At 38.3% G+C, this 24,152-nt stretch overlaps 1 protein-coding gene and 2 long non-coding RNA genes across 3 annotated transcripts; 2 read left to right on the top strand and 1 right to left on the bottom strand.

Moving 5' to 3' along the window:
- Positions 1 to 6,661: 6,661 nt before the first annotated feature.
- On the top strand, positions 6,662 to 7,791 carry LOC120441335 (dispanin subfamily A member 2b-like). The gene is made up of 2 exons (XM_039615888.1): positions 6,662 to 6,914; positions 7,441 to 7,791. The coding sequence occupies exons 1-2, from the start codon at positions 6,690 to 6,692 to the stop codon at positions 7,588 to 7,590; spliced, it is 375 nt and encodes a 124-aa protein (XP_039471822.1). The 5' UTR covers positions 6,662 to 6,689; the 3' UTR covers positions 7,591 to 7,791.
- Positions 7,792 to 16,032: 8,241 nt separating this feature from the next.
- Positions 16,033 to 18,165, top strand: LOC116331594. Its single transcript, XR_005613996.1, has 5 exons — positions 16,033 to 16,139; positions 16,235 to 16,309; positions 16,407 to 16,696; positions 16,835 to 16,961; positions 17,119 to 18,165. It is a non-coding gene; the product is annotated as an uncharacterized LOC116331594 (long non-coding RNA).
- An 11-nt stretch (positions 18,166 to 18,176) lies between these two features.
- Positions 18,177 to 19,721, bottom strand: LOC120441337. Its single transcript, XR_005613998.1, has 3 exons — positions 19,610 to 19,721; positions 19,224 to 19,492; positions 18,177 to 18,908 (listed from the first exon to the last, which is right to left on the bottom strand). It is a non-coding gene; the product is annotated as an uncharacterized LOC120441337 (long non-coding RNA).
- Positions 19,722 to 24,152: the final 4,431 nt, after the last annotated feature.

Below are 24,152 nucleotides of genomic sequence, written 5' to 3'. Positions count from 1 at the left end.
GTATTGAGATTTTTTTTGTAGAAAAGCCTAAAAAGCCCCTCATCAGTCAAGAGCTAGATATTTTTTACATTGATTTTAAAAGTATAACAATATGTGTCATGGTACATCCTTCCCTCCCTCAGCATCATCTTCCACCTCTCCACCCACAGCTCCTCAACCGTCACTGCTGCTAGCACTGAACAATCATGAATAATCCTCATTCTTTTTGTATTTCTATCAACCATTAATCAGCCTGGCATCATCCTCAATTGACTCACCTGGTATATCCTCCAGCATACTGTAGGCTTTCCCATCTTATTCCTGTTCCTATATTGCTGAACTTCAACTATACAAAATATTAAGACACTAACTCATGAAGATAATATGCAAAAAAATTGTTTTGCTTTAAAAAAAAAACATTAACAAATATCAATTTACACTAAAAAAGTCCTGCAGATCAGGTTTACCAAGAACAATACGGTAATGATATGAATTGCAGTTAAATTATATAGCCAGTGATTTTGTAGACACGTGACTGATTGCACATTTCACCCACCACAAAATAAATATTGTAATTTTTACAATAATATGAATCTTTAGATGCTATTTGATCCTAGCATATTTTTTCTACCTGCAACTAAATCCTATAAAAGAATTTACAATTTACAAGAATCCATAGTTGTTCAGCATTTCTGACTTCCTGCCACCATCTTGGTTTTGAGTGAAATAAACTGCACTTCCCATGACTGACCAATAGAAAGCAGTGTATGGGAAGATGTACAAGCAACACTGTGTTAGCTGATATGCAACTATAACAACAAAACGCATGCATATACAAGAGAACCGTTTTTCAATAGCTGCCCTCTGTAGTGTCTATTATGCATGAAAGAACTAGTAGTATCTTATATTATATAGACACACAGATTACTTTATGAGTGCATTTTTTAAAGGGGACCAAGTTACAGCTCACAAAGTCACATAAGAACTTGTTGAAGGTGTGGCATGCTTAATTTGTCACAGAAACATGCTGAGGGAGTGATCTTTATCCAAAATTTTACTTGTGTATTGTGGAGAATCTGTGCAATAGCTTATGAATGAGGTTGGTACATTTCTAGTTCAACCATTTCAATCTTCTTAAAGTACTGCATGCTTCCCCAACAGAAGAAATCTGTATTCTAAGGAGCTTGGAAAGAAAAGCATCTGGACTTCTTTAAGTTGCTTGAAGACGTTTCACCTCTCATCCAAGAAGCTTCTTCAGTTCTAGGGTCAATGGTGGAGAGTCCCAGATTTAAACACAGTGGGGGTAACCAGCCAAGAGGGACAATGGACCCCCTAAGGATCTTCTACCTAATCACATGAGCCAAGGTGTGAAAATGGGTGTAGGTCACAATCAGCCAAGGTTTCGGGTGAGCTCATTGTGAAACCTGGCCCCACCCTATCATGTGATTTCCTGAGGTCAAATAGCCCAGGATGTGAGTGAGCGTTAAGGCGTCTGGGAAGGGATCTCAAAACTGGATTATAGATGACAGACAGTTGGTGTCATAAACCACCGTCTCTGTTCAAAGATGGCCGCTCACAGTGGATATAAAGAAATCTGTATCTTCCTTTTTCTCTGTCTTGGGTCAAGTCTATGGACCATCATAAGGTGTGGGAAAACCATTAAGTGCCCGTTTTGTGCCCATATGGCCAACTACCATGGTCAGCTGCACTATTGCAGTTCAGGCAGATGAATTTAAACTAATTGTGAACTAATTGGTGTTGAGTTACTAAGTGACTAAACTCAAGTTAAAGGTGTCTCCTCCATATGTTGCTTGGTGCAAGAGTTTGGATGAAGAGCTGTTGTAATGTTACTGTAACACACTTTGCAGACACATAAATACAATTATATCTGGCCCCAACATTGCAGCCAAGGGATGGATTTTATGTTGATGTGAACACCAATCACATGCAACAGCAAACGGGCATCTTACCATTATGTGAAAGAAGGAAGGGGGGCATGAGCTCTGAAGCTAGCAAGTATAGTGGTACATGCCAGATACACAGAGGAGCCGAATTTCAATGCAAGAAAGAGACAAGTGAAAACGTAAAATAAGCAGCAACTGGCTGAATTTCAATGATACTAAAGACTGGAAAGCTGAGCGCAGAATTAATCAAAGAGCTGGCTAAAGTGATGCCTGTTCTTATTTTCAGCCATTTTTCATTGTGGAGGACACAAGTTTTTAAACCTCATATTTGTTCTCCCTTGTAGTAGTAAATGCATAAAACCAAGACTTTTAAGAAAACAGTGAATATAAAATTGCTTCCTTGAAAAAGACTAAATTTACAGTTCAGTATTGAATATGACACAAAATGTGCCATATTCAATCTGTCAAAGTGTGTTTGAATGGCAGAGATGCAGAAATGTGTGCATGTAGCACAGAGGCATGACTCAGTGTCTGAGGGGCTAAATGAGTCTCACAGGCCTGAATGTGCGCTTGAAGCCATTTACAACTCATAACTCTTTGATCTGCTGCTCACCACAAACAAGCACAAGCATACATTTTGGACTTTTAACTGTACTTTTAACCTCCTTTATGGCCAATCATACTATACAAATTAATTAAGGAATAAAAAATTAAATGACAGAAAAGTTTCCGTTTTTTATTTTCTACTATATAAATTCTGCTTGGGTTACGACTACAGTTAAAAACAATACCTCCCTCAAAACATATTTTTTATTCATACATCATATTGTGGTAAACTACCAGAATCTATTTAGGACTATTTTATTGAAAGTCTATTGAGAAAACAAAACAAAAAGGCTTCAGTGTCACTAAACATTGACCCATTTGTACTTTTGCACATTTTGTATAAGTGATATAATTTTGTTGGAGTGATGAGCTCTGGCTCCATTTTTTCCTCTTCGTATCACTGCTACTAGTTTTTAACACAAATAAACAACAATTTGAATGTGATAGTATTTATCTTAATATTGCCAGAAAAGCTATGCGTTGTTAACATGTTATTCGTATGCAGAGATGGGCAGTAACGCGTTACTGTAATCTGATTACTTTTTTCAAGTAACGAGTAATGTAAGGGATTACTATTGCAAAACGGGTAATTAGATTACCGTTACTTTTCACGTAGGAACGCTGCGTTACTGCGTTACTAAAACCGTGATTTTTTGCGAGAACGCCTCATGACAGTGACGTAAGCGAGTGCGACGTTCGTGACAACAGCTGTGTGCAGATCATAATATATCGAAAAGGGACAGAGTGTAGCATGCAGCGTTTAAAGCGTGGAAGTACTGACCTTATTTTGAGTTTGATTCCATAAAAAGTGACAAAAACATTAGTGTCCGTTGTGCGTGGAAGAAAACTTCTTTTACAGCGAAAAAACCCTAAACTTCCAAGCAAGCACCGAGTGAAATTCACAGAGAAACTCATGATTCTTCCACTGACCGCTGCAGCACACCTGCACCAGGGTAAACCTCCGCCTACCGCAGTCCTGCTTTACAGGTGAAAATAGAGCAACAGGACCGCTAGTCTTTGATTTTATTTATTTTCTGTTGTGTTTTACTTGCATCTATTTGAAAGAGTGAGTGTAAACACAAAAAATATTTTATTTTATGTGCTGGAATGTGCAGAAAATAGGTTTAAATGTTAAACAAATTTCTTCCAGTCAGAGAATGTTGCATATAATTAAGTTTTTGCTTGATGCATAAAGTTAAAAGATTAAAACTAATAAAACAAGTTTTAAAAAGAGACTTTTCCATTTGATTACATTTTGTATGATGAATTATGCAGAAAAAGTAGAATTGGGCTGAAAGATCTATCGCTTTATCACCTATTCAGGTTGTAAATCGTGTTTTTAAAAAGTAACTAAGTAACTAAGTAATTAATTACTTTTGAAAATAAGTAATCAGTAAAGTAACGGGATTACTTTTTGGGGGAAGTAATCAGTAATTAGTAACTGATTACTTTTTTCAAGTAACTTGACCAACACTGTTCGTATGATAATACCACAGAATGTTGCTTTTGGAACGTGATGTTCCAGGAAGCATTTGCAGCTGTTGTGTGGTTTTGGGTGAGAATTTAACTGTCCTTCCCCAGCAATGCGTGTTTCTGTTTTTTGTGTGTGTGTATTTGTATGACTCATATATTCATTAAAATTTACTGCCAAAAAGCTCAGTTACTTCAATTTGTGTCTGTCACAATTTGATACACAATGGGACAGACTGATTCAAGTGATTGCAAGAGTCAGCAATCTACTTGCATTTGTAAATTATGTGGCAATTAATTGCAGAACCTGACCAATCTAAGAGTGGTTGTTTTCATTCTGAGTCTGACAGAGACAGGTTGCCTCCCATCAGACTCAGCCGGCGGGTGACCAGTTGGTAGTCGTCCTATTTTTACTCTTGTGTGACTGAGGCCTAACACTTGATACTCTGCAGTCACACTTCACCCGTCTGTTGTGTTTCATTATGTTTAAGTTTTTACATGTTATGATATCTCTGCATGTCAACTATTTGAGTCACAATAACATTTGAGAAATAAGCAATAAACCTTCACATTGAAGTTGGTCTCTCATCTTGTCCATTATTCTTCTTGAATTGTTATCTAAATGCCATCCTTTTTTCTTTCACTCGTTCCCCTCGCTCTCTCCTTCTTGCTGTCTCTCTCAAGCCCTTGAACCTGCATGTGTGAGTCTCAGGCCGGCTGTTCCTCATGATGCAGTTTTTAAAGGATGGTTTCAAGGGAAAACCTACCTGCTGCCTGTGAATAAGTAATCCCTAATCTGTCTTTCTTTCTTTCTTTTGAGCCATTCAGAGGTGAACTTGCTGGTGTGTTTTAGATGATTAAGTGAGGCTGAGTCCTTTTCTTCAGGATTTTCTAGCAGAGAGAAGAATTCATGGTTCCATCAATTACAGCAAGTCATCCAGGTCCTGATGCTGCAAAACAGCCATAGACCATCACACTACCACCAACATGTTTGACTGTTGGTATGATGTTCCCTTTATGAAATGCTGTATTAATTTTATGCCAGATGTAGCAGGATGCAAAATTTCCCAAACTGTCAACTTTTAAGTTCACACAATATTTTCCAAAAGTTTTTGGGGATCACAAAGATGTTATTGGCAAACATGAGATGAGCCTTTGTGGTTTTCTCCTTGTACTCTCCCATGGGTGCTGTTTTTACCAAGTCTCTTTCTGCTTCTAGAATTTTGAATCATGACCTTAACTGAGACGAGTGAGGCCTGCAGTCTGTTAGATGTTGTTCCAGGCTCTTTTGTTGATCTGGATAATTTCTTGATACACTCTTGGAGTTAATTTGTTTGGCCAGCCAATCCTGGGAAGAGTCACCAGTATTTTAAGATTTGTCCACTTGTGAAATATGGCTTTCATTGTGCCCCAAAAACTTAAAATGGCTTTGTAACCTTTTCCAGAAGGACAGATACCAATGACATTGTTTCTCTGTTTTTTCCTTTATATCGTACCATGGTGTGTTGCTTTTTGAGATCTTTTAGCCTATTTCACTTTGTCAGGTAAGTTACGTAACCCACACAATGACTCTTTGTTTATTTACACCAAGGCATTCCCAGCTGAGAGATATAATCACTCCTGTGTCCTGGATCTGCTCCGGGGCCTCCTCCCAGTGGGACATGCCCGGAACACCTCACCCAGGAGGTGCCCAGGAGGCATCCTTGTCAGATACCTGAACCACCTCAACTGGTTCCTTTTCTAGTTGATGACATAAATTGTTTTTTTTTGTTTTTTAATACAATAAGTGGGTAAAAGGGTAGAGTGGTGAGTTTTTTTCCATCTCTGAAAATGTATAAATTAAAAATGTTTCACTCATGTGCAGATACAGAAAATACAGCAATTATAATTTTATTTGGACCAGATTTTCGAAAACCAAGAAATGTCCCTTTGCCAGACATTTGAAGCAGCCAGAAAGCAACAGGTAATGATAAACTTCAAACCTATATAAATGAAATCTATTGATAAAAAGTAATATTTATTCATTGTTTTAGTTTTAAAGTGGATCACATCTGAAAACATCCACAAGAACTAGTGCATAAAAAAATAACAAATTAGTTGTATTTACATGAGCTTTGCCACTTTTGATCATTTGTTTTCTTGAACAGTCTGATTCAGTCGATTGCTTTGGATTATGAAATGACATTATCTCTTTTCTTGCTAATGTCCACTGTTAAAGAAGGTATGTAGAGAATTCCACCAACTCTTATTTTGCCTTGAATGCAGATATTTCCTCATGTCTTCCATCCGTTACACACAAAGCTGAGGACTCAAGCAAAATTTGTAACAGTGGGAAAGAAAGTGCAAGTACAGTACTGTGAAAACTTATTTATTCCCTTCAGATTTTAATATTAAGCAAAGACGGCTTCATCATCTCATAAACACAATACCAAAAGTCACAATATCAAATTCAGTCAATAAAGGTTATTTCTCAAACTATAACTGGCAGTGCTATTAATTTAAAAGGCTTCGTGACTGGCAGTGGTGTCTTTGCAGGTTCATATTTAGATTTAAGAGTTTCATGCATTCTTAGTATCTCACTTTTCTGCAGTGATGAATCACATGGTCATGTTTTCCTGGGCTTCCTGTCGCCCCCAAAGCTTTAAAAGCCACAACTTGTGGTGACTCTCTTGTTCTTGTTCACACTTTTGTCCTCTCTAAATTGCAGCTGAGCTGAGAACAGTTTGAGCGATGCATCCTCAAGGTTACCCGACTGAAGATGTGCCATTGCAGGGCATGAGTTATGGTGGACTCCCTGGTCAGCCTGGAGTGGTCCAGCACACTGCTGTGAACATCACCAGAGGGCAACAAGTCATCACTGAGCCCCCCAAGGACTATATCATCTGGTCGCTCTTTTCCTTTGTCTACTTAAATCCTTTTTGTTTTGGACTTGCAGCTCTCATTCATTCCATCAAGGTGAGTTTATTGTGACACATTTTAACTTATTAGAAATTACATTTTGTGAAATTCCTGTGTTACAGAAGCCAGAATATTAAGACAACCTATAACAAAAGAATATTTCTACAAATATAATGTAAATGTAAAATATGATAAAAGGTGAAAACTATACAAATGAGGTGTGCAATTAATAAAATAAGAGTATACAGAAAATAACTGAGGTAAATGTGTAAAAAACTATATTAAAAATTTAGCAGGACATTATGTTAAGTGATATGGTACATGATAAAGCTCAGTAAAATAAACTCATAAATAAAGTGATAACAAGATAAAAATATATATCAAATGTCAGTAAAACAACAAGCAAAATGAAATAATCATAAAATCAATCAGCTCCAAGCAAAACTACAATCCAAACAAATGGCTTACTAACAATAGTGAAAGGAAATCATAAAAGACAAAATGACATAAGTGTCTTACAGCAAGCATTGAACATGTGTTGGTTTACAGTTTTAAAGTGTATAAAATGTTTTCATCCTTCCAGGCCAGAGACAGGAAGATGGCTGGAGATGTGGATGGTGCACGACATTATGGCTCCACTGCTCAAAATTTCAACATTGTCGCCACAATCGTAGCTGTCCCCGTGTTTGTGACAGTTATAATTGTGTTCTTTCACAGATATTACTTACATTAGAAGCATTTTAGAGTTGCCTTCTGCTGTGATTAGTTCACATCAGGAAACATAAAAAAAAACATTTTCCAAAAGTCTTAAATGGAAATCAACTTGAGGGGGTAGGGACAAATAAGTGTATACTTCGGCCTACTCCTTTTCAAACAAAAAAATGGAATGATATTTTGTAATGATTGTGAATGTACATGTTTGAAATAAAAATGAACTGAACTGAACTGAGATCTTCTCTATTTCTTTATTGACAATTTTTATTTTCAGATTAGAAAATATATAAATTGAAAATGTGTCACACGTGTGCAGCTACAGAAAATCCTACAGCAGTTCTAAATTTAATTGGATCAGATTTTCAAACCAAGAAATGTCCCTGGGCCAGACAAAACTTCAAACCGATAAAAATAAACTCTATTGAAAAAGAGTAATATTTACTTATTGTTTCACCTTTAAAATGGATCAAAAATACAAATCAGTAGTAAATGAACAAAATCTGAAGTAGTGAAATAGTATGTTTTTTAAAAAGCCACAACTTGTGGTGATAGAAAGGAAAACATTTTGCTCATACAGTAGCTGGAGTTTGTAAGGGTGCCATTTGTGAGTAGCTAATATCCGCCAAAGGGATGTTTGACTAATGCCACTGTCCAGTGACATGCGGCGGGTGCTACACTGTGGGCTTTTGCTGAATGCAGCGAGGACAGCCACTGATGTTTCTTCATTAGTGACAGTTTTCTTGCATCCACATTTTGGCAAATCCAACACTGAACCAGTTTCACGAAACTTAGCAAGCAGTTTGCTAACTGTAGCATGGGAGATGGGTGGTCTCGTAGGGTGTCTTGTGATGAAATCTGCTGCAATGACCCGGTTACTGTGTTCACCAGATATCAACACAATTTCGATCCGCTCCTCATTCGACATGTCAATGGCTGTGAACAAAGAGAAACTTGTAAATAACTCATGAAAGAATAAAGTTACGTTGAAACCAAGCACACCATTGTTTTTCTTGTGACATTGCCAATAAGTTTGATGTGTCACATGGCCCTCTTCCTATTGAAAAAAACAAAAGTTGTATCCAAGATGGCCAACTTCAAAATGGCTACCATGGTCACCACCCATCTTGAGGAGTTTGCCCCCTCACATATACTAATGTGCCACAAACAGGACTTTAATATCACCAACCATTCCCATGTTATTACGGTGTATCCATATAAATGGCCCACCCTGTATATTTTCTCGTCTAAATGTCCACTGAGCTGTGAGCCAGGGGGCGGCAATGTGCCTTAACATTGGTTGCCAACCAAGAAGAAGAAGAAGAAGCTGTGAGCCAGGAGGGAGGGGGTGAGTGAGTGAGTGATTCGTTCGCGCTATGATTCAGCACAGGAGGGAGGGGGTGAGTAGCTCAAATGTGCTGTTAGCATGTTAACAGAGCCACGCTATTGTGAACTGAGGAGCTATTGTCTTGATGTAAGCTTCTACTCAGGGTTTTTTCTTCCAGTTCAGAGCAGAAATGTTTTTTTTAAGATACTGGATGTTGTGTTTTTTCTCCACAATTATAAGCTAGATATAGTTCTACTAATGAAATTAGTTTGCTAACAGCAACAGGGATGAGTCAGTTGGGCTTGTGAATCATGATTCACGAGTCAGTAAAGTGATTTTCGAGTATTGAACGATTCGTTCATGATTCGCGCATCACTAAAGTACACAGAGAGAGAGAGAGAGCTGTGCATGAAGTGTGATTTTTATCGTGGTGGAAGCAAAACAGCAAAAGTCAGAGGGAATTCATGACGACATTTATCAAATGTGAAGCGTAGTTTGCTGCTTCTTTTGCTGCTGGCTCTGTGAATTTTGGTTGGAGAGAGACAAAACCTGCAGCTCAGAATCTAGCGCAAAAAGACATAAACACACAGCGGACCCTACGCATCAGAATCGGTGAGCTCCGACAGCGTGTGCGTGTACGTGCCATCGGGTGAGAAAACCGAGAAAGAGAAAGCTGATTCTGATGTGTCGGGTCCGCTCTGTGTTTAGGTCTTTGTGTGGAATCCGTGTACCTGCTCTCATTTGCTGTTTGGTGGTTGTTGAAATAGTTTTGTGAGCTTTAATCTGAGAATCTGGCGTTTCTGGCAAAACACAATTATATTTAAAAGTCGATTCAGGATTTAATGAATCGTTATCGCTTTATTCAAGCTACTCACCTCTCTCTATCCACCTGCATTTCAATATTGACCACGGCCAATCAGAGAGGTCCCGCCCCTGACTATCTATGATTGGTTTAGTCCACAATAGGGGCATAATGTGTGTCTGTTTGCGACCAAATTGGTCGCACTCTAGAGCCCTGAAGGATTAGATATAAGTCTGATGAATATGTTAGCAGAGAGATGTAGTCTGAGTAGTGAAAATGTCTATTAAGCCTATTCAAGGTTTCAAGAAAGCTTTATTGATATTTGCATCACATGTTTACATGAGGTGGAACGAAATTATGGACACGGTCCCGGAGCGAAAAAAAAAAAGAGTAACAAAGAAACAGAATTAAAAAAGTAAAATAAATGAGTAACAGTAGGATAGACATTAGGTAAGGCTGCACTTTTTGCAGCGATCTCGTATGGAAAATTATTGCGCGCATGTATAAAACAGGTCTGTGGCTCTGAACCGTAGTAAAGGGACCTCTGGCTAATATGGCTGTGTCGGGCTCGTAGACAAAAACTAGCTTTACTGGGTCAACTTTGCTAGCGAGAGACAGAGAGAGGTGTTGAAAAGCTTCTCCAATGGAACTTATTGTTTTGGAGAAAACACGAACACGGTGTACAGTTGAGTCTTATTAGCTTACAACTGGGCTCGTCAGGCACTCTTTTTTGCTGCAGTGGTTATTATTATATTTACATGATTCCATCTCCTGATTCTGCTCGTACTTTTCCACTCTCCTTTCTCTCCCTCCCTCGCGCTCACAGACACATAACAGGTATGACAGACCATTCTCCCTGCTGCACGGACTACACTACCCATGAGGCTACATTCTTTAGGGCTATGCCTGCAACACTCTGCCTATTGCCTTTATATTACATTATTTTTTAAATAATTTTTAAGAATATTTCTTAAAGTCATTAGGTGGGCTGCAAGTAGGGGTGACATGGGCCGTGAGATTGAGACCCAGGCATTAGAGCCTCTTAATGCGTGTTTTGTTTGGGTTTCCACCGACGTGGAATTACCAAAAATAGAGAGGGCATAGCTTAACATGTGAAACAGGAAAAGACCGCCGTGTAATCCATTTATTTCAACAAAGTAACTGTATTCTGATTACTGCCTTTTTAAATGGTAACTCTAACGGAATAAAGTTACTCATATTTTGTATTTTACATACATAACGCCGTTACACGTATTCCATTACTCTCCAACACTGGTGAGGACTAAAAAAGTTTGGTTTACAAGACCTGTGCTGGCAAATGGTATTGGGACTGTAATTAATTTTAGATCACTTTAATAGTTAATTTCACTACTGAGTACTCAGAATAAAATAAACAGAAAAGTTATAGATTCACATGACTGAGGATTGTTTGTGCAGACTTAGTGAAAAGAATGTGGGAGTAACCCAAGCAAGGTCAAGAGACAGTAGCTCTCACAGATAGATGCTACTTTAGGTGCATGAAACTGGGTAACAGGTCAGGGATAAGTGTGTGCCTGTGTGTGTCTGTTTGTGCGTGTCCATCAAACCACAGTCTACAGCAGTTTGCTGTAGACTGTGGTTTTCTAACCGGAAGGAGATGCATGTACATGAATTATTCTTTGAACTGCTTGATACAATAAATCTGTTAAACTTGAACTGGACCTGAGCTCTCTTTATCCTAGAGAAAAAGAACACACGATAATAGACATCCATTATTGACCTTTCTATTTGTGTCTGAGTTTAAGAAGATAAGAACTGTGTTGTTGCCGACCCATCATCATACTTTTGAGCAAGAAAAATAGTGTTAAATGTTGTAAGGGTTAAACACAGAATTATGATTGATATGTCATTTTCTTGATCACAGTATACTCAATACTGATTGGAACATAATCAGTAAATATAAAGATGTTTGAGCTTAAATGACACATAAGAATAAAAGTAATAAAATAAAATAATTATTTTAGAGACAGGCCTAACTCAGACCTAGCTGAAAGCCTGATGTGTAGTTAGAAGGAATTTCTAGAAGCTAATTTCTTGCTGTAGTTGCAATTAGGCAACATGTTTATTTTAATATTATTGCTTTTCGTGCTGTTGCAGATATATGATGAGTCAGAGGTGTTCCAGCAGAAAGCTAATTCAAGTGATCTTCAATATCCTGCAGTAAGCTTACACTGTCACTTTCAGGTACATCAGTCTGGCTTCTAGCTAGAGATCAAATCCACTGACTTGTATATAGTGAGTTTGTTTTTAGCGAACTGCATCACCTAGCTCCTTTGTGCTAGCTGATGTAAAAGATGTAAGAACAAATGTGTACTTACAACAAGTGTATGGTGAGTCCACTGTGGTCTGTCCATCTGAACCAATGACTGTAAAAAACATGGACGACATAACAGACCTAAAAAAAAGTTCTCCTAAGACAAAATTTTCCCAAAGATGCTTTTTGTCATTATTAGTGGTGCTCATCAAGGGGTGTTTTGTCATAAGTTTGATTCTAATTATGACCATAGTGCTGTAAAATTGTGGTGCAACATCATCATACCAGCTTTGACTGGCAGCTGTAATCACTGACAAACTTGTGCATCTCTGTTCAAAAATTGCAAAAGGAGCGGTGAAGCTGCAAGGCAGGCCAGTGTTTATTTTTGAAAACCACACACACTGTGGTTTTTAGCAGTAAAATTGACAAACCAACAGAAGGACCTGAGGCCCCGCTGCACTTTTTTAGTAAGTTAAATGTGTTTTTAAGCTATTCTGTAGCTAATGTCCTTGTTTGCTAGCTAAGGTGAGTTGTCACCTGCTGTGGAAAATCATGTTCAAGTTAATCCTTAGACATGAAAGAGTTTACGGTGACTAAAGAAATCACTCTAAGTTTGTTCATTAATGTCAGTGCTCTGGTTCAGATATTTAAAGAACTAAAGGAATTAGCCTTTAGCCAGGGTTAATTTGTCAGTTTTGAGATATTTGCTCTGCTGCTCTGACAGAACAGAAGAATGTTCAGACCTGCAGTTGAAGATGAGACACTGAAATGGTTTATATGAGAAACTGAGAAAAGTCACTGGGTTGTTCACACACTGTTATTTTTTTTTTTATGAATGTTAGACTAGGAGAGCAAATAGGCTGGACTCTTCTTGACCTCCTATGCTGACCTATTTATTAAACATGTACATACTGCAGCATGCTTTTGTCTCTCTCCACATCTGCAAGGACAGTAACACCAAATAAAAAAAAAAGCTTTCACTTCAATAATGCATCATTATTAATTAATAGAGTTAATGCAGTTTTAACAGAAGATGAATTACTGAGGATTTAACATGTTCATGACATGTACATGACTGTAAAATCAGTTTCAGTTTCCAGCTGATATCTCAGTTTGTTACTATCACAGCTGACGGTTGATGGTTATGGGGAGTGGGTCCTCAGTGAAGTTTCACAAGTGTCAGCTTTGTTTTTATACATAGATATAAAAATATGGATGTGTACTGATAAATGAGATGAATTATAATATTTCTGACAGTCTGAGTCAAAATTGAATTGAATCAAATCAACCTGGGACCTTATGAATCGTAATTTAATCAATTATAGAAATCAAAATCGATACCCAGTCCTAGGTTCATTTACTGACAAAGAACAAGAAGGAACCTGAGTGGAGGTGGGCTCCTGCTACTGAAATGAAAAGAAAATACCTGCAATTGTGATGTTTGCATCTTCCAAAATAACTAGCAATGTGTTTTTATTATCAGTGTCCAACAGTGCTCAGATGGAAATAAATTTTGACTGCATTACATTCAAAATTCTCAAATATACCAAAAGTATGATTGGGAGAAAAAGAAGCTTACAGTTAAAACTGTTAAATAGCAATCATGTGTGTGTAGATGCACAGTCCCATTCTTTTTTAACAGAAATGTTGAATATTAGGTTTCACACAGCTGAATATTAAATGTTGTACAAATGTCAAACAGAAAACTGATTAACCAGGTTTTGTTAGATGGTGGTAAACAAAATTTACTCCAATGTCCTGTTTTAATTTAGGGAGCAAGGAGCAGACGGCAGAGTTTGAGACAATAACCTTTTGACCGGTGCAAAAAAACTCAGCCACTGTGGCTTGGAGGTACAGTAACAGTATGCCGTTTGTTATCTGTTAGGCATAAGGGAGAGTGCTTTTCTTTGTTGTAGTCCTAAGTTAGTAAACCTTGCTGTGGATGCTCTTCAGGTATTAACATTATTGACAAGGATCACTGGACTAAGTGACTACAGACCTGTGGCTCTGACATCTGTGGTCATGAAGTCATTTGAACGCCTGGTCCTCTCCTACCTCAAGACCCTCACGGCCCCCCTCCTGGACCCCTTGCAGTTTGCATACAGAGCTAATAGGTCTGTAGACAATGCTATAAACATGGCTCTACACTTCATCATGCAGCATCTGGCCTCCCCAGGAACATACGCCAGGATCCTGTTTGTAGACTTCAGCTCTGCCTTCAACGCCATCCTTCCAGACCCTCTCCAAGCTTTCTTTCTCCTCTGCTCTTCTTCCTGCACAGTAACTGCTGCACATAATTTCATCAGTTCATCTCACCTTATTCCATAGTGAAGCTGGCTTGTCCAAATGTGCTTTAGCATACCTCAAGCAACTCTATTTGCGGCATGAAATATTATTTTTGTGCCACTATTCTTAGCGGACATAAAAAAAAATTTGAGTGCAAGTAAAAAAAAATTGCAAGTACAAGTGTTGCATTTTGAGGAGAAATTTATTTTAAGCAAACAAAAGCTAAATTTGAGTGAACACAATTCATTGCTGCGTGCAAAAAATGTATTTCATTGTTTGCTGTTATCCATATACACACACAATAACAGCCCCTCTCGCTCAGTTTTTGTATTTGCTCTCGCTCAGATCTCTGCGGACCTGTTCGCAGTGTGCCGTTCGTGCTCACAACATTCTCTGCTTCGTTCGCGCCTAACTCTCTGTACACCGTTATAAGTGTGCCACAAAACCAACCAATCACAGACTTGTCTCCAAAAGTTGATTCTGTTCATCTGGACGTAGCGTTTTCAGTGGGAGAAACGTTTCGTCACTCATCCAAGTGACTTCTTCAGTCTCAGCTGACTGCAGGTTTCCCCAACCTTATAAAAAGTGCATTTGCATAATGACTGAAACTATCACCACTGAATGAACAATGGGCTGGGAGGTCAGTTCCCTCATCATAATTATGCAAATTATTATGACCATTGATCAACAACCACTGATCAATGGCCATGAGTACCATTCACAGAGAGTTGGTGAATGGCTGCAATCACAGCATTGTAAGATGGCGAAAGATGTACTCTTAGGCCCCCTCCTCGATTCAGAGATGGTCTTTCCCTTTTCATGTAAATGGCCTCCTTGACTCCGCGCTCAAACCAGTGTTCCTCCCTGTCCAGGATGTGTACATCCTCATCATTGAAAGAGTGTCCACTGGCCTGTATAGTGTAAATAGACTGCAGAGTCCTGGCCTGACGAGGTAGCTCTTCTGTGTTGTGTCATCCGCTTCGCCAGAGGTTGTTTGGTTTCCCCGATGTATAAATCCTGGCAATCCTCCTGGCACTGGTACATCTTTCGCCATCTGAGTTATGCATTGCGAAAAGCAAATGAAAGGTAAACCTAGCACATTACTAAAAACCATAGTAACTACAATTAATTTTGTATCGGTAATGAACTTTTTCCCACATAACTTATAACCCTTTTTGAAATTGTAGGTCATTTGTCCAATATGTACTAAGGACCTTCCAGAAGATGAGATCACAGTCCACGCGAGTCTGTGTGGGGATAGGTAATCTTTTTTCAGCCGTTTATGAAAAAATGTTAATCAGTAACAGTCCACGTAAACATATGCAGTTTTTTTTAAACTTAGTTTGGTCAACAGCTTTCAATGCATGGTGCCTGAAGCAAATGACACAACAGACAGGTACTTTTTGCTGTATTATAGTTCATACACATTATTATGCAGAACCATTTGTTAAAATTATGTGTAAGATCTTTTACACAATAACTGGGGTTTAATCTCATATAAAACATTTTATGATCACACTACTTTAAATTATTGTTAAAGGTTGTTGCACAGAACACACTGCAATAATTTCTAATCACGTTTAATGTTGTTGCCCTTTTTAATCAGAACATGATTGTTTGTCTTTGAGAATTTAGGATGTCTTCACTTTTTGTTAAGCATGGAAGATGTATTGCGTTTCCTTAAACAACAAGTCGACACCACAACAGAATTTAACTTGTGTGTGGACAGAGAAGACCTTACAGACAGAGGCATTCTCCAGTGGCAGAGAAAAAAAGCTGCATCTCCTACCAGCGTTCTTAGGGTGGTTTTCATTGGAGAGGCAGGCGTGGATACAGGAGCAATTAAGAAAGAGTTTTTGAGTGGTGAGTTGCCTATTACCTGTTTTGTGAATAAATGGACAGATTAAAAATGTGGATATTTTTTGTATGAAAGACATGATTTCTGGTATTGAAAGCAGATTCTTTGAAGGACCCGAGAACAATGTCAAAAACCCCAAGTATTCTCTGACCGATCTTGATAATGAAAACTTCAGGTTGGTTACATATGAGCTTTGTGTATGACATTTAATACATATCCGATATTTTTGTAAATGTTACCTGAAAATGAATTATAATCATTTGTCTACACAGAACTGTTGGTGAAATAATTGCAGCCTCGCCCAAAGAGGCCCATCTCCTCCCTTTTTCAAAAAATGGTGCTACAATTTCCTCTGCCCAGGAGAGGTGGATTTCAGCTGTCTAAGGAGGATGTTGCAGATGTGGAATCTTCCCTGTGTGCTGTTGTCTTACACTCTACAACTAGACTGATTCCAATGCTACATCAGCTCAGAAAGGGCATGGAACCGTATGGTCTTGTGAACCTGATGGCTGTAAATCCTGAAGCTTGCCACAGTTTGTTTGTTCCTGGGAAAATCCTCAAAGTAAGTATTAACATAACAGCTTCAGTCTGATCGGAAAGAAACTCCACTTCTCTGTACTGTAGTTATCCTGTATTTATTTATTAGTTTTGAATTAACAATATATCTATAATATAATCTACATTATTTCCTTATTTACAGCCAGACACTGATTTCATTATGATGAGCTGCCAACCACATTTCAGTGAAAAGGGGACATCTAGGGAGAGAACTGAGAGGAAGATCGTACATTTTTTGAAAGATTTCTTGCAGGAGATTGAAGCATCAGGTACTATATAGTATTAGCTGTATATACCTATAGTATTATATGTATACTGTATGCATCTTTTCAATTTTGTTGCTTTAACATGCATTAATTTTAAGCATTATAATTCAGATTACTTTTTATTTAGAAACGACTTCATAAACATTTTCAAACATCACAGATGGAAACACAGGCGGTGCAGGTGGTGAAAAATCAGAGTCTCTTGCTGTCCAGCATGTGCTTCAGTGGATGACCGGCCAACCCCATGTTCCCATCCTTCCTGATGAAAAGAGACATTTCAAAATAACATGCAAGTTTGACCATGAATGTAAGGAGCAGCTAGGAGATCACTCCATTTGTTACCCAGTTGTAAGTGCATGCATTTGTACCGTGACTTTTCCACTTCAGCATCTGAACACTTACACAGAGTTTAAAACAGTAATGAGTGAAGCAGTTAGATATGGTGGTGGATTCCACAGAGTTTAACACATGGTTGTCTTGTAATTTGGAAACTAAATGAGTAAAAATGTTTCTAAACATTAGCTGTTAAGATTTTCGTAGCTGTTTCATGAAAATTACAAGAGTTCAGAACTGTCAGTAGTACAAAGATAATCATTTAACTTTATCCAGAAATATATGCAAGATGTCCTCCATATAGGATTCCCTGCATGCATTCATTCTGAAAAGCTGAGTTTAGTTTTTCCCACTTTGCTGAAATGCTGTAATGTGAACACTGTGTATCCAAGCTGCTTGAGACTTCAAGCTTAAACTAAGGTGATCCAATCCAGCAGTGCCCCATAAGTCCCACCTTCCTGAAGATTACAATATTTATTTTTCTTTCTTTTGGGGTCATCCATTTGACAGTTAATTCAAATTAAATTAGTAATTTTTTGCAGTATTGCTGGATTCAATTACATTAATTTTAGCTACAGGAACCCAAAAAATGGAAGCTGATTGCCATGTGAAACTAAAGTACAAATCATATGAACACTCCATTGTTTAGGTATTGTGAGATTATTATACTATCTTATGCCACGTTATACCTCTAATTAAAGATTGTGAAATTATAGTTTTAGTTTCCATTATTCTCCTGACTTAGAAGACGGTGATAACTATTACATTTATTAAACTGATTTGTATTACATTACACTGCTGATTTATTGTGAATGAATGATATTGTTTTATGATGTATGATACTGCTGCGTTATAAGAAATACTGTTTTCAGAGAATCATGGCCTTATTTGTCTGATTAGAAAAGAACAGAACATACTGCACAGGAAGCCAAGGTCATAACATAGGCTCACTGAGAGAGAGAAAGATTGTGGATGTTTAGGTTTTATAACTTTGGAGGGGGGCTGAAGCTATAAGAATGTGAGAAATGGTCAGACACGTCAAGATCTGCTGTGACCCTCTTCGGCACATCTCCCATCCGGATGTATTGCGCTAAAGTGTGTATGGAATAATGAGAATGGTATGGAATAAAGAGAGTGTTGACTGAGCATTTATACACCGAGTGTTGTCCTTCCTTCAGCCCAAAGATGAAAGAATTGGGAGGATTTTAGCAGTACTTTCTGTACACTTTCAGTGTTCTCATCTTGTCCTTAGATCTACATTTTTCGGTAAAACTTTGTTTAGGGTCCTACGTTGATAGATAATAAGCAAGCGCTTTGTTTGCTTGTCTACTTGTAATCTGAATGTTTTAGCAAAGAAATCCAGTATTTGAGAACTTTTAAGAGTGTTGACTTTCAAGTCCATGTTAAGTGTCACTGTTGGTTAAACACGTGTTGCAAGAATTGTATGTACAGGTCATGACCGTGTGACTCAGAATGTTCCAAAGGATTAATTGTTCTCTGAAGTCTCTCCAGGGTTTCCTCATCCAGTGGGCATTCAACCTCAGGAACCACAACTGTGCTGTTAGATTCCTCTTGCAGTACAGCGCTCTCCCAGTCGATGCCTGGATCCTGAAGCTCCTTAAAATTCACAAACATATAATCGTCATTATTTCAGAATAGGTACTTTTGGGAGTAATGTTGCTTTGTGTAAGCGTTCTTTACATTAAATACAACCATTTAAAAAGAATGCCTTTGTTTTCATGTTATTCTTACAGTAATTTAGATTAGTGGTAATTGAAAAGCAAGAATGTATGAAGTTACCAGAAGCATCTCCCAGATGTGCTGCAAGTGTTTAATTTGTTAATGTCAGAAGAAAAGAGTTAACTGCTAACTAATATTTTGAAATTCAACATTTAAATAAATTAAAAAAAAAATCTTATTATGATCTGGTACCTCAAGTCTCTCACCCTCGTCCAGCTCTTGTAGATGTCCCATACGCCAGAGCTGTTCAGGAGTGAGACCTCCTTCTGTCCTGAGGGGATGATTATTCCATCCTCCAACAAAGATGACAAGATCTGCTCAGACTCAAGGGACAAAGATGTAGTGGACACCAAAGAGATGAATGACATCCAAAATGTCAAGCAGGCCATCCTCCTTGAGTGAGTGAAGAATATCATGGTACTTGCTAGTGACTGCAGACATCACGCCAAAGTCGTTCTACTCTGTAAATACATTTGAATTTGGATTTCAGGTATTTTATGCTTCCAATCAATGTCAGAACTGCTACAACAATCTAGCCATGCAGTCAATAATAATATAAAAAACATCAAAAGACTAACCTCTGATTGTGGACACTCTTTTCAGATATGAAACTCGCTCTCCCTGTTCCTCTTGTGGCAAACATGAAATGTGCAATGTCCAGGTTTTCTACTCCTTGATCTGCCCTAACCCTCTGATAAAAAATAAATTTTAAAGGAATTTGTAAAGTTTTCTTTAATGAAACTTGTTGCTAGCATATAATTTTAATCAGGACAAAAAACCTTGATGACAAGCCGTGACGCTGGGCTGATCTCAGGAAAAATGAGAATGCAGTTTTTGCTCTGTTGTTAGTTGCTGCATCCAAGTACAGGACCTGCAGTAAAAACACATGGAAAATTAAAGATCTGGTTTCAGATCATGTATAGTTTTTCAGTTATTAATGCAGTTTCATAATAAGTGTTCAAGGAATATTGTACGGTTCTATGTTCATAACCATAATTCAAAGCTTGAGTAGTCTATAGTTAGTTCTCTTGTCATGATTTTTTTTTCTGGAGCACTTAGCATATTATGTGTAGATAGACGTATTGTCATGGAAAATATCGATTTACAAAGTGTAAATGATTGCTCAAGAAAATTTACAATTAACAATATTACTGGTTTTGTTACACATCCTGTAATCCTTTTACTTCCACTTCAGTGGAAGCAGATGCAGGAACAGCAGGTGCAGAGACCTCTGGCAGAGCTGATCATTGAGCTAGTGATTGAAGTAATGGTTGTAGTAGTGGTTGTAGTGGTTTTCCTGAGGCTCCAGAAAACATGGAAAATGGCTGGAGGCCTCATTCTCATTCACTTGAGCCTCCAGCAAGGACACTAGCCGCTCCCATTTGAGGAGTAGGAGTAGGAGTAGTAGGAGTTCACTTCCTCCACCTAGTGGAGGAAATGAAGTAAGATTTCCAGGAAGTAAGGAAGTGAAGGGATCCTCCACTAGGTGGAGGAAGTGATCACTGGAAGGAGAACGTGCATAAAACTACATTCATACATAGCTTGACTTTGTTCTCCTGAGTTATTCTTTTGAATTATGATTTACTGACAGTGATTAAGTTTACTGATCAGCAAAGCTTCACAGCACAGTTACACAAAGGTAAAATACAAGGAAGTTGACAGCAGATTGATTTTACATTCAGACAAAACTGTTCTGCTTTTGTTTGACCTGAAGCATCCAACACTTTTAAGCACCTTTATCAATACATCTCTAATGACTCTGTCACTACCTCTGGGTGTCTCACTTGTCCCTGGCTATCAGTCCCTGGCCGACTGTTCAGGTGAGCTGGCACCATGTTGATGGGGGCACCCATCAGTGGTCCACTGGGTAAAGCAGGAGGAGGGGTTAGAGGCTTGGGTGCTTGCCCTTCTGACTCCATACTTCCTACAATACATTCCAGTTCTTCCCTAATGTCCATCTTACTGACAGAGGGGGCTTTATGTGGCGTTTTTGTGTGAACTCGTCCAGAAGAATGATAAAGTGATTCTGTCTGGGAACCTGTGGCGCACATTCATAGGAGGTTTTGATCCTTTTAGAGTGGGACTGACATATAACACGGAACTAAACTAAAGACAAGTATTATGCGGGAACAAGCTGTCACTTACCCGTTACAATCAGTCCCTTTTACAGTATTTAATAAAATATATTTGTTTTATAAGGAAGTCAAATACATTTAAAAGTGCTGTATTTGTAAACTAATTGAAACCAAAAAATATGAAAAATTCAAACTCGGATGTTGCTTTACTATTCTTTCATAAAGGATAAATCCTACATCCTTTCTTCAGGTTTCTGTTGGTTAAACACTTCAAAAATGTAATCATGGTTAATAAATCAAAATTTACAAGAAGTATAATCTAAAGCAAAAATAATTTCGAAAAAATTACAGAGTACATTAAGTCTGCTTTAGTTCACTTGTGGGCCTTGATTCTTTGCCAACTGGAATACAAAGGTTGCTCACTTTTTACACCAAGAACCAACATTTAATTGTAATTAACTTAATTTATTTAACTGTGTTACAAAACAAAAGTATTTGACGTATTTCAACTGTACAACTAAACCAATGAATTAAGGTTTAAGATCAAGTAGTTCATTTGTTGAGGAATATAAAGCACTTATTTTGCATGTCAACTGTGGCCTTATATACACTGAGGCCACCTACCTGTTCAACTGATTGTGAGTGTAATTATGTAATCATCAAATCATATGTCAGCTGCTCAAAGGTTTTAGACATGTAAACACGTTCAAGATGAAAGTGACTTTGAACGTGGCACGGTTGCTGGTGCCAGATGGACTGGTCTGAGTATTTCAAAAACTGCTGAGTTTCACACTACCATCTGCTGAGTTTACCTGGAATGGTCTGAAAAAGAGAAAATATCCATTGAGAAGCAGTTCACAGGAGAATGGCCAGTCTGTTGAGCTTATAGGAAGACAAATATAACTAAAAAAAAACCCCACTTGCTACAAGAAAAATATGCATAAGAGCATCTCTGAATACACAACATATCGAACCTTGACACAGATGGTTTGAAGATCACATCATATGCTATTCCTGTCAGGAAAGTGAGGCTACAGTTTGCACAGACTCACCAAAGCTGGACAAAAGAAGATCAGAAACACATTTCTTGGTCTGATCAATCTGCAGCGAAATTCTCGCGGCTGCGTCAGAATTTTATCTATCCTGCCTTTTAAAAATGGTTGGGGATGTGTTGTGTGTTGATATGGAGGATATTTCTTGGCAACAGTCCACAGAAAAAAAATCCTCATAAGGGAAACTCGCTCTCAGTAGATTACTTCGACACAACCAGAATTCCTGTGCAAAGAAGAGACAGAGATGAGGAGACGACAAAACCAGAATAGGCTAAACTTCCGATATGAGTGGATAACACTAACTAGATCAGGCATCAGATAAGGGAATTCATTCATCCCAGTTAAATAGGGGGCCCATGACCCTATTGGGGACACTCACATAGGGCTTAAATTCTGGGACTCTCTATCAGTTGCTTTTAGAACTGAGGAAGTATCTCGGATTAGAGGTGAAACGTCTTCAAGGGAACTTTAAAAAGGGAACTTTAAAAAGTTCCCTCCTGATTCCCTCCTGATCTCTGATCAGAAAACAAAGATCTCTGATCTTTGTTTTCTGTGTTTTTTCAGCTTTGTTTCCTGTCTCGTTACTCCTGATTTGTTCCTCCTGTGTTCCCAGCTGCTGCTGCCACTTCCTACTCATTCATATGTATATTATATATATATGTACTTAGTTTTTTTTTCCCAGTTTAGTTGGGCTTATTTCTTGCTTGCTTGTTAACCAGCCTAAATAAACAGCTCACTTTTTGTTTAGACCAGGCCTGTCTTCAAGCTAATGGATTTTGGTCATCTCTACAAAAATTATTGTTTAAAGGCTTTTAGCTGCTGTCAAAATTACAGTTTTCCTTGCTCATTATTTTTAATTGTTTGATTTTTAATTGTTTGTTTCAATATGCTAATGTCAACTTTATATATATGTAGGCCTTTACAGCAAACAAGTTGCACCAAAGTGCAGCACAACAATAAACCAAAACGGCTGATAGGAATAGCATAAAAAAGGGAAAAAAACACACAGGACACATGAATAAAATCATTCTTTAGTTTATAAAAAAAAGAAGCAATTTAAAAAATATAAATGGATAAGATATCAAGCTCTACTTAATTCAAAATCAAAGCTTAGAGGCGGGTGTTTAAAAGCACCTTAAAAGTCTCAAGGTTACAAGCAGCTCTTATATGGTTTGGTAGATTATTCCACAGTTTTGTGGCTGCAGCAGAGAAGGCACGATCATCTCTACTTTTCTGATTTGACCTCGGAACATTTAGGAACAGCTGGTTGTTTGACGTTAGTACTGTTGTTCATGGTGTTTTAGAAGTTCCTTTAAATATGATGGGGAAAGACCATTAAGACAGTTAAAAACCAGTAGCAAAATTTTGAAATCAATGGTGTAACAAACAGGAACTAGTGTTCTATGTTCCCATTTTCCAGTTCCCATTAATAATGAGCAGAAGCATTTGCAGCATTACAAGCTGCAAGTGATAAAGGGATGATCTAAACCGACATAGATAGATTTCAATCTCATCAGCAAAGCAGTGTAAAGAGATATTATATAGGGAAATAAGTATGGCCCTTGAGAAACTCCACAAGTAAGAGGTGCTGCAGCGAAGGGAACATCTACAGTGTGAATTATTTTCAGCAATCAACAAAATGCAGTGAATGAATGAAAGAGAAATCTAAATCAAAGGCCTTGGGGCCTGCAACTCGGTTCACTCTGGCACAGCTGGCTGCTGGCAGAGCCGGCGGGCACGCCAGTGCAGCCCCCTCTGGCTTCTGCTCCGTGGCTACTGGGTGACCCCCTCGTCTGGGGATCTCCTCAGCGCTTCCCAGGAGGGTGGCACGGATGCCCCTCCGGTGGTACTCCTTGGGCTCTCGCACTCTGGGGCCTCTGGATGTCTGGAGCCTGGATCTCCTCCATGCCTGCTTCATGCCCTGGGGGACGGGGCTATGGGCCTCCACACCCTCTAGCAGACCGTTACATGGGGAAACCTTTTGTATACAAGCG

This window comes from Oreochromis aureus, linkage group 7 (genome assembly GCF_013358895.1).
Source record: "Oreochromis aureus strain Israel breed Guangdong linkage group 7, ZZ_aureus, whole genome shotgun sequence".
NCBI lineage: Eukaryota > Metazoa > Chordata > Actinopteri > Cichliformes > Cichlidae > Oreochromis > Oreochromis aureus.
This window is presented reverse-complemented; position numbering and strand designations above follow the sequence as displayed.